This window comes from Gnatocerus cornutus, chromosome 2 (assembly GCF_029298725.1).
Source record: "Gnatocerus cornutus isolate USDA-ARS CGAHR chromosome 2, icGnaCorn1.1, whole genome shotgun sequence".
Taxonomy (NCBI): Eukaryota; Metazoa; Arthropoda; class Insecta; order Coleoptera; family Tenebrionidae; genus Gnatocerus; species Gnatocerus cornutus.
Window position 1 is genome coordinate 13,006,574 of NC_142234.1, and position 17,851 is coordinate 13,024,424.

Consider the following 17,851-nt stretch of genomic DNA (forward strand, 5'->3'; position numbering starts at 1 on the left):
AAATATCTGGTACCGAGATATAAATAATTCTTAAAATCTTGGTATTCATTTATGGCAGAATTTCATGCAAAATCGAAAACTGTGCTAATTGTTCAGTAAGTCAACGAATAACTGATTTATGACCAATTGAATTTCGGGTTATCGCCACAGACCCAAAATTTTAAAGGTCCGGAAATATCGGTGCTCCAGATTCCGGAAACTACGACTGATAGAGTTGCGGTTTTTGCCATAGTTTTTCTCGCATTTCATTTGCTAGGAATCCATCAACAAATAACTGAATTAGGGGCGACTGAAATTTTGAGGCTCCGAAATTGTCGGTGCTCCGTATCTCCGGAATTACGACAGATTATTAAAGATGCATTTTAGATGTTAATAATCCGATCTTACTTATTAAGTCATTGGTACTCATTCATATTGACGCAAAAATTCACGCATGAATACTTTTTTTTACTTTATTGAACGGATTTTATAGTTAATTTAGCTAAATATAATATTTGTTTATAATTTATTAAGTTAATTTATTTATATAATTTGTATTTACTTGCAAAATGGACTTGAAACACAATATAAAAGTACACTCGAATGCTTTTCTCATACTGATTGTGTGATGAGAAAAATGAGATTTGTTTTACCTCCCATGTCCGATCAGCTGATCGCAGCGCTCGCTGGTGACAGAAACGTGACATGTAACATGTGACCTGTTAAAAGTCATTTGACATTCCGTTCTATCGATGACAGAAGTGACAATCGTGACAAACATTCTAACCAAAAACGTAATTTAACAAGTCCAAATCTAATCGTTAAATTTAAAAAGTTGTGTAATAATCGGTGACGACGTAATCCATGCAGTTAGTCAATGATCCTAACCAAATTTGCCTAATGCAGAAAGCAGTGTGGATTTTAAATCACGCTAGTGCTAATTTTAATATGTTGATGTCTATGATTACACCAACATAAGCGCCACAGGTCTTTATAAACATTTTTAAACATACTAGCATGTAGTAAATAATAACCAACAAAGTTTTTGTAAATATACTTCCAAAACATAATGGGTGTCTGCTGGTGTAAACAAAAGCATGAAGAGCAGGAAACCTATGTTCCTCAACAACATCATCCTAACAATCACAGCATTAATACAACAGTACAACCTGTGTCACCAGTGGCTCCTCAGTATTCTTTTCGATTGACTGACCCACTTCTTGTTGATAAGCTTGTACTACAAACCTTGGGTGTCATAGCTACTTTAGTAGATAAGTAAGTTACTTAATATTCAGTTGCATGAACATGTTAATGTGATTTTTTAGTGAACAGGAGCCGCCTGCATCCATGCTATTGCTTCACAACATAGCAGATAAAGAGGAAGGATTTATTCAAGTTGTTAACTCGATGATTAAAGTGGTACCTTTGTCTGATCCACTTGGACCGTCGATTATAACTTTACTGCTGGATGACTGTCCCTTACCTTCGAAAGAATCAGTTTTTAAAGTAGTAGATATGGTTAACCTATCAAGAGAGTCAGCAATTTCTGGGAGGCTAAATCCTTCAAGGGAGAGAAACATTTGTGTTGTTTTAGGCTGCATAGCTGAGACTTTGGATGGTCCAAGAAACTTAAAAATTCTTAACGATCCAATGTTAGATTATTTGTTAACTAATTTGGTGAGTATGTTGTATGAAAATTTCTATAATCGCATAAAAATGCACTTTTTTGTTTATAAATGAATCATTCTGCAGCATTGTATTCATTTTTATTTACATTTAGTTACGAAATAATGGTTAATCACCTGAATCACATTATGATTCATGTTAGGTTTTTTTATTATGTCAGTGTTTTATACTATTCAATTTAATTTTAAACTTTAATGATAATTTTGGTTTTATGTTTACCTGCTCTTGCAGATGGTCAGGAAATTTTCTCCTTACATTAGAGAAGACGAAAAAAATTTAGGTCTTAAGTTTCAAAAGTATGTAATAATGAAAATAAAATGCATTTTCTCATTTGCAGGAGCCTGAAACAGACCCCAACGTTGTGCTGTTTTCGCTAATAGCACTAGAAAAGTTTGCCCAATCTAGTCAGAATAAATCTACCATATTGAAACGATTGCAACAAATAAATCCATGCCCAATTGGTGAACTAGAGAAATGGCGTTACAAAACGCATTACATTAAGAGACAAGTCGGTTTTTGTGCTCAATGGGTCTTGGATAACTTATGTATGCTCTCTAATATCAGTTTTTTCTATACCATTGTTGCGTTTTTTTACAGTTGTAATGAACAATAGAGAATATTCCTATTTATCAGTCAATATGGAGAATATAAAAGCCATGTTAAACACCAGTGATGTAAGCGAATATCTTAAAATATCGCCAGATGGTTTAGAAGCTAGATGTGATGCCTATTCTTTTGAAAGTGTCAGGTGTACTGCACAAGCTGATTCTGGTGTTTGGTACTATGAAGTTCTCATTATCACTCCAGGAGTTATGCAAATTGGGTGGGCTACAAAAAACAGCAATTTTTTAAATCATGTCAGTTTTCCCGTTTTTGTTTTGATTTTGAAATAATCGAGAAATTAATTGTAGGAAGGCTACGGTATCGGAGACGACAGATATTCTTTAGCATACGACGGCTGCAGGAAACTAATCTGGTATAACGCAAAATCTGAACCACAAGAGCTCCCTGCTTGGCAGTCTGGAGATATTTTAGGCTGTTTTTTAGACTTGAATACACCACAAATCATATTTTCTGTAAACGGTATGAGATTACCACCATGTACTCATGTGTTCACCATGGCTCAGTAAGTTGGAACCAAAATGGTTTTGTCAAAATTTTACGAGTTTTTTTCAGATCCGGTTTTTTTGCTGCAGCTAGTTTTATGTCATTCCAACAGTGTAGGTTTAATTTTGGTGCTGAACCTTTTAAATACGCCCCTACGAGTCATTTTTCTACTTTTAATGAACATGGAACTTTAAAACCAGAAGAAAAAGTTGTGAGGCCACGACACATCTTTTTGCGCGAATTAAGACAAGAGAACATCCACGAGGACAGTTGTACTCTTTGTTACGATCAGAGAGCTTCTGTGCGGCTCATACCTTGCCAGCATTCGTAAGTATCATCAAGTGAGAATTATCCAAAATAACTTTTTTTGTAGTGGTTTTTGTCCATCCTGTGCCAGTCAGTTAGTGGAATGCCCAATGTGCCGAGCACCATTTGAATTAGTTTTAGAAGAAAATCCTTGACGAAATATTTTGATTAGGGTACATAAGAAATTACATAGTTACGTTAAGCGCGTAAACATATTTTTGTACAAATTTGTTGAGTTTTAAAAGACACGGGTTCATTTTTGTTTAGTTCTAACTTGCATAATTTTATGGAAGGTTGTATTAATTTAAAGCTGTATTTATTATGTTGATTCCAAACTTATGGTTTACGCAAATTGTAATATTTTTATAGACTCCTGCAATCTTGTCAGTTAATTTAATGTATAGATTTTTCAAGTTTGACAATACAAAATGTGTACGTTTGCTGAGAAAATTTTAAAAGATGTATTTTATCATAAATGAATAATTTTAATTTAAAAATATGTATATAACCATGTTATTAATTTTAAAATTTAAATTCATAGAAAGTCTACGTATATATTTTAACGTTATAATAAAAAAAAAACTGCTTAAAGATCTCAGCGACGCAATGACGAAAGTAGTGGCCGCTAGCTAGCTGTATGATTAAACTTTTTGACCATAATTTTACTTTAAAAGTTATTCTAGCTAGGCCAGTGTGCTCTTGTCATTAGGTAACTATTTCTTAAACCTTTTAGATGGAAACAACTAAATGCATAAAGTTTCAGTCGTAAAGGTGTTCAGGTCAGGAAAAATAATAGAATCCGAAATATGAATGAAAACGTCCTAAAATAAAGGTTACTGCTTTAAAATTTAAATTGCTTGTTTATTTTTGACAAATATACTATAGAAAAATTATGAAATTATCAAATCCATGTTCTACTTGAAGTTTTTACAATAAAAAAGTTTTTTTTTAGATAAATTTAGGTTTAGTCGTTTCTTGTTTCTCCACAACTTTGAAAACGCTACAAAAATGATTAATAAAACTATTAATTATTTCGGAATAATTTGTATTATCAACATGTCTGCTTTATTGAGGGTTTTGAGTTTTATAACTTTTATTGTGTTTATCATTAAAAAAATTCTGTGAACTATGCAACACAAAATACACTTATGTCAAAGTGGTAACTCACCTTTGATCTTCGTTCTCATAATTTTATGATAAAAAATTATGGAAAGAACCAAAAAAATTATAAATTTTTTCCTGAGTACACTTATTTATTATTTATTACTTTTTAAATTTGTTTAAAATTTGTTATGTTTACTGTTAAAATATTAATAAAAATATTTTGCAAATATTTGTTCAATCTGAAACAAAATCATGTCATGATTTCATTTGCATAAACTTTAATAAGAAGTTACGTTTGGTTTTGAATTAGGTTTTTATATTATTTAAAAATGAATGTTTGTAAGGCGGTAACGTTTTTCAAATTGCGCGCCTTTGGTGGAGTAACGGGAATTAAATATTTTTATGTTGGTATGAGAATTAAAATAAGTTTTTTGTACACAGCACACATTTGAGCCATGATGAAGAAAATAAGCATTAGAAAAGCAGAATTTTGAGTGAATTACGAATTAAATTACACATTTATCAAAGTGAATAAGTCAAGCTAAGTATTTGAATGTGATTTATTGCTACAAGTGTTGACGTATGTCGTTGTATTAATGAAAATTTTAAATCACGTGCCTTTGCAAATGCTATGTTTTGATGCTGGTTCAAAATGGCGGGTGAGTTAACATAATGAAATATTTTGTTGGTGCTGATATGTCGCTTCTTCTACAGACATTTCTTTAATCCAAGATGTGTGCATGGACGATTGTGATGAAGGTATGTAAATTTTACACTGTTTCCTCTTTGGATAAATCGACAAGTTCATGCGCCACTTTACATAGGTTAAAATGCGTACTTTCCTTAATCACTGCAGAATAACCTGTAATTTCAATGGAATAACTTATACTTGCTATATTCATTCACTACTTTTCTTTCACAACGAATAACTATTTAGGTCAGTTTCAAATAAAGTTGTGTTGTTATTTTTAAAAAATACCCCGAGAAACGTTCCTATGTGCATGCCAAGTATTTACTATTTATGCGATTTAACATTTGTTAATCAATTTCAAACTGTTTTTGTCATGATGTGAGCAAAGTATCTTTAAAATTTAGTTAGCATCTTTTAGTTAATATGTCGGAACAGATAAAGAGGGTGTCGACCGTCATTTCCGGTGATACATATACCCTCTCCACCATACTCTTCCCACTCATTCAAAATGATTTGTGTTCCTGTGACTGGTTCACTTCTATTAGTGAGTGTTTCTACGATTGTTTAGCAGCTTTTTTTTAACAGTAACGCTAGGTCTTTTTGTCTGGCACCTAAAACCGTAGACACTACGTAATTCGGAACCAATTTAGATTAATTGTTGTCCCTACTATCAGTTTTTGATAATGGCACTCGCGAAAACAACGTATTTTCCAAGAAAATGTCAGTGTTTTTGTATGTACTAATAAAAAATATGATAACCACATCGTTCATTTTTATTCAAAGTGATTATACACAAGTCTACAGTAAGTATAACATGAGACTGTTGTATACTACACAGCAGATGAGGAAACAATGATTTAAATTCTACATTCTTTAGGCGTGACTAATGCCTGGTATCTTATGCGAATCAACGTGGTGGAGGCCTTTAAAATCTCGCATTGTGTCAACGCGGAAATGTACACATAAAAAGTTTCCAACGGTCAGATGAAAAGCAAAGCAGCCGTAAAAAATTCAGTAAGCAACATATCGAATCACGACCATTTTCATTGTAAAAATCAGATCGTGCTGACGCAGTTATTTTCCTAGGTGCAATATCAAAGAAAACGAATTCTTCACATCTTAATATAGGCAAACAGTGAATTCATGTGTGAGTCACAGGTCGTTACACGATGAAAATTACCACAGGAAATTCTGTTTTGTATGCATAATACTGCTTTTCGCAGGTTGAAGTTCGCGTGATTTTGATAGCCCTTGTGGCAATACGTTTAGAGGAATACTAAATCGCTGACTTGATTTTGCACGAGATTTTGCAGGAATAATCTTCATTGTCGAAGCAACAAAACTACAAACTTTTTGTCGAAAATATCCATAACAATGCGTGTAAGTGCAATTTCATGGCGTCTCGCATTTCGTTTAACATCTACAAATTGACCAATCCTTTGATCTAATCTAGTCTTTTGATTGTAAAATAACGAAATGCTGTAGGAAGGAAACAACTTCAAAAATTCGTCTCTTGATCATGACTAAATGATTCCACCTCAGGGATTGTCGTTTATTTACGAAACATCCTGTGTAATTCACAAATAGTCATTTTCATATATTTTTTCTGTTTTAAATTTTTGTGTTTTTTTGACAATTTTGACAGAAATTTTCTTCTTTCTAATTATACATGTAGGAATAGTAATAATAATGAAAATGAGACATTTTTACAGGATTTTTGTAAAATCGATTTATAACTTTGTATGTATTATTAAATTGTCTGCTTATCTTTTTGCATATAATGCATATTGTTCGTAGTTCATTTAATCAAGTTAAAAAAATTACAAAATACATAATAAAAAATTACTTCATCAGAGTACAGATATCTGATAAAAAAATAGACACACAAAAAGTGTAATAGAAACTGTCTGAACAATAACCTGACAGTAGTTCAATACAAAAGTTTTCTGAATAGTATGGATACAGGCGAAAACGATAACTACGTATCAAAGTGAAATAAAAAATGCGTCAATATTTAAGATTTACCGAAACACGAAGACAATTCCCAGTTCAGTAAGTTGTATTCCGTAAATTTTGTGGACACGCTGACAAAAATTAGAGATAACTGAGTTAAATGTTGTGCAAAAGGTAAAGTTTTTTTAAAATTTCTTGTTGTTCAGATGTTTAAGTCATTCTCATCTAGTTAGTTTTGCTTTTTTTTGCAAAATCAGAAGTATGTTATTGACTTTACTATTAGGTATGTCAAAATGACGTAAACAGAACTGTTTACGTTTTTTGATTTGAGATCGTTTATTTTCATTACTCTTTAAAAAGTCACTATTTTCATAATTCAGCAAGTTTCATCCTTGAGAAAAAACTGAGACTAGGTTTCTCTCAGTTCTTATAATTTTATGACTTCCAATTATATGTACTCCGAAAAACAAAATGCAAATGCTAAATTTACGTAAAACAAACTGAGCACACTATTCGACATCTTTATAAATATTTATTTTAACTTTTTAAAAACATAATATGTAATATTAATAATACCTTTTTCGTTCGTACAATGAAACAGCAGCCATTCGTTTCTTAAAAATCAATCTACTTTGTGACGTCTTTTATCCATTTCCTCCTTTTCAATCCAGAGAACTCAAATTAAAAACTGGTGTTTAAAGAATAGATTTTTTTTCTAGGGGATGTTTCGTAACAGCTGTATGGAGGTGTACGAATTAATAGCTCAAAGTGTCACTGATTTACAAGAAACTTTATCATCAAATTTAAGTTTGTGTCGGATAGCTGTCATTTTGTCTTTGATATTCGAGTTTTTAGCTATAAAACTAAAGTGGTTCTATCGTTGAAAATAATCGCCAGTAGTATGGCGAGTCTACCAAACCGCGAATTGTTATGTTGGGTCATAAAAACCGCCCCGAACTTAACCCATTGTTATAGACAGACAAGATAGTCTGGTTACCCGTATACAAAAGAAATCTCAACACTTGATAACCCCTATGATGGTTTAAATAGGTAACAGAAGAGTGATAATTAATATCCAGCGTTCACGCTTGTTCACATTTATTTGCAAATTCTTTTATTAAGTTGTTGCAATGTTTGTTATTTCACCTGATCTTCTTTCATTGTTATTATAATACAAGTGATTGAATAAATAATGTTAACTGTTTTACTTACAGCTCCAATAAAAGTATACAAATTTATATTTTAATAAAACAACAAAAATACATGTGTAACATACGGTATAGAGTGTAGATGGCAAATTTAGAGCTCCACTAACTTCTGATACGAATTTAAAGCGCAAAACTGAATCGTCACAATTTTTCTATTCGTATTAATTGCTGACACATAATACACAATAACATTCTTTTGTTGTGTTTTTGTATAAAAAGCAATTAGATAACCTAAAAATACGCTTAGTTAAGCTGGAACATACAAAACACTGCGTTTACTAGTTCAGGTATTTTTGTTGATATTTATTTGTTTTCTTCTTTATAAAGTACGTCCAACAATTCTCATAAACGTTCTGTGCTACAAACACATTTCAAGTTTTATTGACGCAAAAAATATTGAAGGAACTTTAATCGGCAGAATGTCTTGAAAATTATGCATCATGCACCGTAACGTCCGTAGTAACATTGCACTTGCATCGCTGAAATTCAAATTAAATTCGGCTCGTCAGCACTCTTATCGTATTTAAAAATCTAGTCCAGTAACGCTAAAACTTGTATTTTTTAATTATTACTCATGATGGGACTAAAATTCAGGTGCTTATTTAAGAAAAAAATGACAAAACATTTCTTGTTCACCGCTTCTACATCGGTCTTACTTTTGTTATAAAATATTGAAGTTCTATAATACATATATAGAAATATAAGTTGTTATTAAGTTTTTTTCTTCAACAACATTTAAAAGACATCTAGTAGGTAGGTATGTATGTATTCCTAGTACACAATAGAAAAAAAACTTCTCTTCTTACGACAAGAACAGCTATTGGTTAACTTTAAATTGCTCTAATTTAAAATCTAATAAGTTACGATTTTTTTCCGACAAATTAACTCACAATTTATGGATAACGAGTTCTTTGCGAACATTCTGTATTAACTTATTATTTTTACGTGACATCTAAGCAAATTATCTCTAATATTATAATTTTTTTAATTTAATATTTCTTAATAGATCTATTCCCTATGGGAGATTTAAAATCACGAAGAGTATGAAATAATCAAAGCCACTGAATTCAAAGTAATTATTTGACGAAATTTGTTCTCAAATCAATTATGTAAAGTGGTAATAAAATTTTCTATTTAGGAAAGCCATTCGTTAATTAAATCTTACCAAATGCCGCTAGTGGTAATTTAGTTGTATTGTGAACACACTAGGAATGACATTTTAAAGCTTTCCTGAAAGTCGAAATTTATAAGAAACTTTCACAATTAAAAATTCATGCTATTAACATGATAAGTTTTTGACTAATCTATCTACGCATCACTTAAATAAACAACGTAACTATTCCTTACTGGAGAAAGTTATTTACCATATTTTTGTAAAATATAGTTAGTTATCTTTAGGTTTTACTAATTAAAGTGTTTGTTAAAACCGCGCATTTTTTTTTGTGGTTTCGTCTCTTTTTTAGGGTTTTTGATTTTCACTCTTTCAACGAATTGTTTCTTCACTTCTGTATTACAACATGTTTGAATTAGGTTGGCTACAAACTACGCATTTATGTTGGCATGCATGATTTTTACATTGAATGGTTCTGTTAGTTTGAACCTAAAAAATGATTAGACAAATTGTATGACAAATATTTTAAAGATTGTAAACCGCTCAGGAATACCAACCCCCTGAATTTGCTTCATTTGCGATGGATTCGTTAGTATAAATTTACCTGTAGAATTAAATTAGAAGTCAACAAAAATTCTATCATGGTAGGATGTCTGCTCGTTTTCAACTTTGCGATGTTGTACTGCTAATGCGACATAAATACAGACCATTTTAAAGAATGCTCAATTGCTAAATAAATATTTATTCTGTTACTAACAATTGCAGAATTACAGTTTTCTGCAAAACAAGAATTATCCGGTGAAACGTTTTTATATAAATAGTAGGTAAGTAGATTTATGCGAAATCGGTGAATACATTTATCTCCCTCAAGATGTTGCAGCTGGAAAAAATAAGGGATGAAAAAACTTATAGGTCTCAATTAAATCGAAAATTAAAAAGTCAATATTAAATTCGAGCAATGTCATGCGTTTTTATCAAAAGCACGCAACAAACATTTTAGTACATTTTATTCGGAAATAAAAAAAAAAGTGAAAAAATTTGAACCTTTGTGGTTCTGCGTAATAAACGAGATCCCTTTTGTTCAATATTGTATGACACTTTTTTGTGTATTTGGATTTTTTTAATGGTGCCAATTTTCGAAAAACTTCCATATTTTTCTCAGCGAAAATCCCCAAAATCGAATTTTGCCAATTCTTGTCAAACCGCAATACGGCCGCCATTTTTATTCGCCAACGTGGTTGAGTTTTGCCGTATATGTTATGCAAATGTTTGAAAGTAAAACACGCAACAAGGCGGGGGCAAAAGTGAAAAGGGCATGGTGCACAAACAGGACAATATGTAAAATACATTCCTCCTTAGAGTGCGGCTTTTCCATGTTGGTGGATTTTGAAGTGTTCACCACGCCCGTACGCACGCTCATATTGATCGGATCAATTGCTGAACCGATCGGTGGCGCCTCCGCGACGTTCGGTGACGCACTGAAGCAGCCGTCTCCACCCGAGTGATCTCCGTAAAACTCTTTCCTTGGTGGGTGATGTCCTGACGGCCGGCAACTTTGACAGTATACGTCTGTTTTTTCGTGTGCGATTTCGATAATGAAACGGGCTCGATATGCGGTTACCGGTTTGTTTAACGATGAATGTGTGCGCGTGGTGCGTAATAATTTGGATTTTATACGCCATCATCGTGATCTTCACGTGGAAAATATGTATAGAACCTATCAGGTCCGCACCCTCTTTTTTGTTAATAATTTGATTTACGTGATGATGATCGATGTTCTCTTTATAGTTGATTTCATGCATTAGCGACAAATTACGGACTAGTTCGCGTTTTATTAAACTTCAGTTTGTAGTGCGTAGTTTTTCAACTCACATTTTTGGAACACACTAAGATTTTATCGATTTACAAGCAGAAATGTTATTTTTTATCGGCTTTCTTGATATACCTAAAGATATATATCACATTATTGTTTGGGAAACAATTGCTATGAAAAATTTAGTATAGATATTTTCAAAATTCTTTATTGAATTGGAAAACATTATGAACACATTAGTTTGTTATAATGTTTAAAAAATCACTCTAGGCGATCACAAGATGTTTAGTAACTGGGGAACGGCCTTAATACCAAATAGCAAAAGAACTGTCAAAGGTACACTTAAGCAAAAGGTGGCGCTGAAGAACTGTCATTAGATTCATATTTATTTATTGCTAACACTTCATTTTTAATCATTAAAACCGCTTACTGACGTTTAACAAAAAAGCGATAAAAATCAAAAGTTTTCACAGATGTTACATAAAGGCCAACACCACTATTCTCTGTTTTTTTCTGCAATAGTAACTTTGCGTCTTTACCTTCTTCAGATCTTTTATGAGTATTTTAAAACTTCTATCTTTAGACACTTTAATGGTTTTTAAAGTGCATATTTAGTTTTGATTTAAATGCAAAAATTATTATAGCTCTAGAACGCATAACTATTAAATTTATTGACGAATAAATTAGGACGTTAAGTATGTTACACAAAATAAAGCTCTTTACTTTGTGACCATAAATAGGTACCAATATGTACTTTCATTTGGATTTTTAACTGAAACATTTATTTTAAAAAGTCGTCATTATAACATTTTAGGAGTGCGGTCTAGTAGTATTGATTGCTGGACATGATAAATGCTATTCTAAATAAATGTTTAATGAAGTTACGAGGTTTGAAGAATATTTATTAGAATAATGCTAAGATTATCGCTAAAAATGTAACACCCATACAAGACGATTACATCGTGGGTGCCTGTGAAAGTCAAAGATTTATGGTTGTACAGTGATTTAGTAATAATAACGAATATCATAACTATGACCAATCCCATAAATTACTTAAAATTGGACGTTTTACCACAACAAGTAACATGTCTAAAAAAATCGGTTCAATTGACTGATTGTGACAGTTCATTACCAATAATGTAAAAATGGGACGCTTCATTTATTATTATTACCTACATATGAGCCAAAAAACCAATGTGATGATTAACAATAAGACTAACCGAACAAGAAAGTGAAAGTACTACAAATTTCTTATCTGAATACATACTTTTAAGCATAGCGTTATGTATAAAAAAATGAATTTTCTTCATTCTTTTCTTATCGCTGTTCTTTTATTACGTTTCATTTAATACAATCTATGAAATGCATTAGTTACATTCTGCAAATTTCACTGAATTGTTTTGTCTAGGTGTATTCGAACAAGGAGATTGTTCTTCCGGCAGTCCTACAGATGACGACGTTTTACCTCCATTGTCCCGAGTTCAACAGTACGCCCAATCGGGAAACATCTACGATCGGTAAGTCTTCTTATCTTCTATTAGAAACATTAAATATCAAATTGACATATTGAAATCACGTGATGGCAAATTACTGAGTTGTTACTCAGGACTTTGACAAGAGATTTGGCACATCATTGTAATCTATGTATGCGAAGTTGGCGTTAAATTAGAATTGCCGGCGCCAGGAATAATCGGGACATCTTGAATTCGGATCGTCTGGAAATATACGTACTCTCTCTATGAAACTTTTCACTTATCACTTCGTTTTTCTGATCTTGTCACATGCTTAAGTTTGTTGGTACCACACTATAGAAGTAACAATTTTTAAAACTCGAATTCAACGGGACATGTACAAGAAAGAAAACGTCACATAGCACTAGTTGTACAAGAGATTTCACTGGAAGGATCAGCTTTGTGAGCACTAGACAAATAGGCCTGCTATCGCGTTACATCAAACTCAAATTAATGTTTATGTAGTCGTCGTGTTAGGAGTTAGTTCATCCGAAAAATGTCGCTTCGTTCAACCGAAGAACCTCCGAGCAACAATTAGTTGTTTCCGAGGACAATAAAACCTGTCGCTTCTTCCCCAACAAATCTATACATTCGGGTTTTGCATTTGTGCGTATGTAGTGTCCATGGGATTTATTTTCGAGCAGGGGATGGCAGCAGGACAACGACCTTTACCCCTTGACCTGAGCAGTGCACCCCATCGTCCGACTAGGTCAACCCCTTCTACTTCAAAGTGCGATGACCGCGCGTCGATTGCTGCTGCTGTCCGAGATTTCTCTCTAAATATACCCTCCCATCGAACCGAAATAGTTCATCCTCACATTCGCACCATCGTCTAGGTTATGCAATGCTCGCCGTCTGGACCATTATAGAGATGAGGTGTTTTCATCCTGCGAAAAACGAGGCCAGCGACATATTTTCATTACTATGAGCTGTTCGTAAAAGCAGCTTCGTTTTCATTGATTTCAACTAAATAGAACAATAGAACTACGTATCTTACCTTTTTTTCAACGCAGCATTTGAACGGTTATAAGCAGTTCTTTGGATTAAGTCATTAGGATCAATCAAAAGAATATTTGCAACTCCGGGAGAAGCAGTTACACTAATTGGAGTTACTTATTGATGATCACGCTCTCTTGTTCTTGTAATGCAATTTTCTATATTGATTTAAAGAGCTTCGGATTGAAATTAAAGATGGCATCTAATGTAGCTTGAAATATTGGTTTGAGTCCAGACGGGACCTTAGGATGTAGACGTGCACATCTGCTGCGAGCAGGTGTGGTGGAACCTCAACCCCGTCTAACAGCTTGCACGCGATGCAGTTTTACCACAGCAGTCTTTTCACCCTTCCTATCTTCTTCAGTTTGCACCCTTCCGGTTTTGTCACACATAAAAAGGGAGGTTCATTTTAACGTTTTTTATATGCGACAAGACCTTCACAGGTCTCTGCCGGACTTCTAAGTAATTACTACTAGTAGAGGCTTGAAAATAATGGCTTCAAGGGTTTAATAGACGGTTAAGGGGGATCCTTTTTGGACGAAACGCAAGAAGAATTGCTAATTAATTGATATGCATTCAACTAAAATTCAAGGTGTTTTTTTAGTTTTGTCAGTATTACCCTTCTTAAGTTTCTTTCTTGTATTGTCTAACTTGCTCTTTCTTCTTCTTTCGACAAGATGATGTTCTATCACACAGCTTATAACTTAAGTGACTTGACGAAGGAAGGTGTTAGATGGTCATCATTTTACTGGCACATAACACAAGCAAAAGATTAGATATAAGAGAGGGTCTCATCAGCAGCTGCTGACTCGTGCCATCCAGCAGCTGGCGCGCATCTGGCGCCCCCGCGCGGCCTTCCTGCATTCAACCAAGGTTGATGCATAACTTTCGATGAAGATAGCCATAGTCCATAACAATTGCACTTTTTTGTTGTCTGCAATGTTATGCTTCTACTCGAATTCATTAGAAAAAGGAACATTTCCAGAACTTTGCGATCAAAAAATGGTGCAATCTTCTTTAGTTAACTTTTTTAAACATATATTTTAAAAACACAGCTTCGCCAGGTGGTCTGTGTAATCATGACTGTGCTTCCGGTCACGTGCCTTGCTCCTTCATTTGTTTCCATTATGTCTAAGTTATCGATAATTACTGCATGGCACATGTTAGGAACTCGGTATAATTAAAGCGCTTTGCTTGTTAATACATATATTTTTTGTTTATTAGTGTATTTTGTTTTTTGTCACAGTTTCAGACATGCTAGCGCATTATTATTCACCTGTATGCAAGTACGTTTGAACTGCAAATTATGTGCTACTTGTTTTTATTATGAGCACCAGTAGCTGAAAGACCATGGTCACAAAATTTCAGAGGTCTTTTTTTTTTAATTCTGAAAATTTGAGTATAGTCTTGATTACTATCATAACGACACATTTTTTTCAAATTATCAGATTTGAAGGACTAGCATGGTATGAAACTTCATCAAAGATGCCTGTGCTAAAAATTACGTCGGAACAAATCAAGGGTGCTTCTACACTTTTTAAAAAGCGAATGAATTTCACATACGAACTTTTGTGGCCATGACTGTAGATTTTTGTACAACCCTAATGATACATACTTCAAATTAAATGAAGTCTATTTTACTAAAATAATAACATGAAGAAATAACAAAAAAGCTCGTCTTTTTGCTAAAATTTGTAAACATAAAGTAATAAAGTGTGCTATACGACTTAAACATGTGTAGGTGCACGCTAACTTTTCGCAATATAACGCCTTCTTCAGTAACTGCTGATCCGTTTAATGAACTTGTAAAAAAATTGCAAAAAGAAAAGGCTGGATTTTGATCAGTGTCTTGTGGCGGCACGAACGACAGCTGTCTTTGATTTCATGTAGGCAGGTGGTACCTTTCCTGGTTATATGCAGTTCTTTTATTTAATTCAAATCATTGCTTAGTTGGGCAGGTGTGGCATACGTATGTATGCCTGTCGAGAAATTTTCGTTCTTGGTACGTGCCCCTTCCTTTGGTGAATAATGCCATATCCTTAGCACGCGCAGATGCTGCACATTTTAACACCAAAAATAAACCATCCCCGACCGATTTATTTCGTCAAGATGTGCAAGCTGCAGAAATGTTACCATTTGTTTTATATGTCGGAAGGTAAACGATTTTATGAATAGGGTAAAATCTGTTGGTGGGTAGGTCATGCATTTTGTTGATTTATGGATATTGGGGGATAGATAGGCACTAGCGATACGTGTGCATAAATACGTGTTTTGGCGATTTTTTTCGAAAAATTTGTTGTACCTACGACAGAAATAAAAATACAATCAAGGGTGGAGGGCAAGCTGTTTTTTCTCAAATAACACCCATAATCTTATGAAGTCGTGTGTGAATGTGTCGTGAATCTTTTTCTTTTTTTCCCTTATTTATTCTCAACTAGGTGACAGTACTGCGTTAAATATAACTTTAAATGTTCGCAGGGGGGCTCAGTCATAACAAAATTATAAATAGAAAGGCGCTCCCTCCTACGCAAACTTTGCGTCTGTATCTGTCTAGAGACTTCATTGTCGTAAATATTCTGGTCTTTTATTGTAATTTTCAAACTTGATCTAAATGTTTGAAGTAGAAACAATCGTATTATCCTATCTAAAAATACGTTCAAAAGATTGCTATTCTGGTCTTTTATTGTAATTTTCAAACTTGATCTAAATGTTTGAAGTAGAAACAATCCTATTATGCTATCTAAAAATACGTTCAAAAAATTGCTCAGTATTTAACAAGATCCCTAAGAAAATATCTCATCGATTTCTGAATTGGAATATTATATTTCAATATATGGATTTTTGCTAAATTCGGTTTTCAGAAAATTGGCGTAGAGTAGGTTTTGGAGTTGTAGCACAAATACTCTGCCTTGAATTAAACTAGTGGTTCTTATGGCATGGATCTTGTATTTTCTGAAAATATTCCATAGAAAGGATATACTTCTGAAGATTGTCTTCTAATATAACATAATATGCTCATGTGCTTGTGTAAAAGCCAATTTCTGAAGCGGCTACACAAATGTCTGTTGTTGTACCTACACAAGGGTTTCTAAGTAAAAATATACATAAATCAACACATGCTTCTGAAGCTATAATCGGCAAAAGCTCTGCACGCGACTGCATAACGTGGACATATTCTTAACACCTGTCAATTTGAACAAAGAAAGACAATTACGACGAGAAATATTTTTATAGAAGGAAATTACACAATTTGATTTGTAGTTATGCAACCACTGATAGCTAACAAATAAGAAGACGTTAGATTCAGTGGCTTGTAACTTGTGTTGTGATGTGGTGCATTCGCATCCGGTGACGGTCAATGGCTGGGGATATTCACCGTTCAGCAACTTGGAAATGGTGGAGTTTCGTGTTCCACACCTGAAACTAAATACTACCCCTCATGTATATTGTATTGCATTTGAATCTCGACAATAAAAAAATTAATCGTTCATTGTTGATTTATTATTCAATTAGCTGCTGAAAAAAAGTAAAAATAATAAACCACTTTCAGTCACTGAAGATCGTATGTATCACAACAGTGGAGCGTCAACCCAACTCGAACCGTACACGGTCATGTATGATATTGCGCCCCTAGTTAGGAGCGCAGTAATTTCGTTCCATCTTTTTCTTTTGATGATACAAGGCAACAAACAACACCACACGATGAGACTACCACAATGGCGGGAAAAGCGATAGTATTTGTAGTAACTGCGCAGTAGTCTGCGATGAAGGCGTTGCGGGTGTTGTGCGGTGCGGGGTTCAAGAATGCGGCCGCTGAGGCCATGCCGAGCCGATACCGCGGCAATGACCAAGGAGTGTCTGCCGCTGCAGCGGGATATGCATACATGTATGCAGTCCGGTCCTTCCAGGAATTCTTACCTCCTCCTGCCTTGTGCAGCTTTGGCGTCCTAAGCGGTCTGTTGCACCAGCATCGCTACAACCAGATAATTTTCTCGGCGACTCTGTTCTTCAACAACAATCTACACGTCCAACGTGATGTGGCACTTGTTTATGTTGAAAGGGCTACTTTAAGAGGTCTTCGGCCACTATGTTGACATTTTACAATTAATTAGGGATTAAAAGGAGGGAATAATTCACTTTAGTTTCGATATTATTTCCAGTACGGTTTTTTTTTGTAATTAGTCTTATGCGCTTGCTTTTTAAGTAAGTACTTGTATGGTTGTTTCACAGTTTTTTGTCTTTGCAAATTAGTTCTGATTTATTTGCGCAATAATTGTACTTCAGTCTGGCATTTATCCTCGTTTTTCTTTTTTTTTTCACAGATTTGCAAATAAATAACAGACCTCTTCAAGTTTCCACGCTATACTAGATAATTGTGGCAATCTC

General features: G+C 33.7%; 2 protein-coding genes across 4 annotated transcripts in view; both read left to right on the forward strand.

The window, feature by feature from the left end:
• Positions 1–660: 660 nt before the first annotated feature.
• LOC148179171 (RING finger and SPRY domain-containing protein 1-like) lies at positions 661–3,669 on the forward strand. Its single transcript, XM_088030764.1, has 7 exons — positions 661–1,254; positions 1,305–1,656; positions 2,003–2,210; positions 2,263–2,522; positions 2,577–2,791; positions 2,842–3,099; positions 3,146–3,669. The coding sequence occupies exons 1-7, from the start codon at positions 1,049–1,051 to the stop codon at positions 3,231–3,233; spliced, it is 1,587 nt and encodes a 528-aa protein (XP_087886890.1). The 5' UTR covers positions 661–1,048; the 3' UTR covers positions 3,234–3,669.
• A 929-nt stretch (positions 3,670–4,598) lies between these two features.
• The window catches only part of LOC148179172 (serine/threonine-protein phosphatase 4 regulatory subunit 1-like), a 40,243-nt gene continuing 26,990 nt past the window's right edge, over positions 4,599–17,851 (forward strand). For 2 of the 3 annotated variants that reach the window (XM_088029672.1, XM_088029673.1), the window contains exons 1-3: positions 4,599–4,841; positions 4,897–4,941; positions 12,367–12,475. In XM_088029672.1, coding sequence (XP_087885798.1) covers positions 4,835–4,841; positions 4,897–4,941; positions 12,367–12,475 — 161 coding nt within the window. In that variant the 5' untranslated portion in view covers positions 4,599–4,834. Of the gene's footprint in view, positions 4,842–4,896; positions 4,942–10,656; positions 10,870–12,366; positions 12,476–17,851 lie in introns of those variants that run through there. The other variant, XM_088029674.1, reaches the window with a different exon arrangement.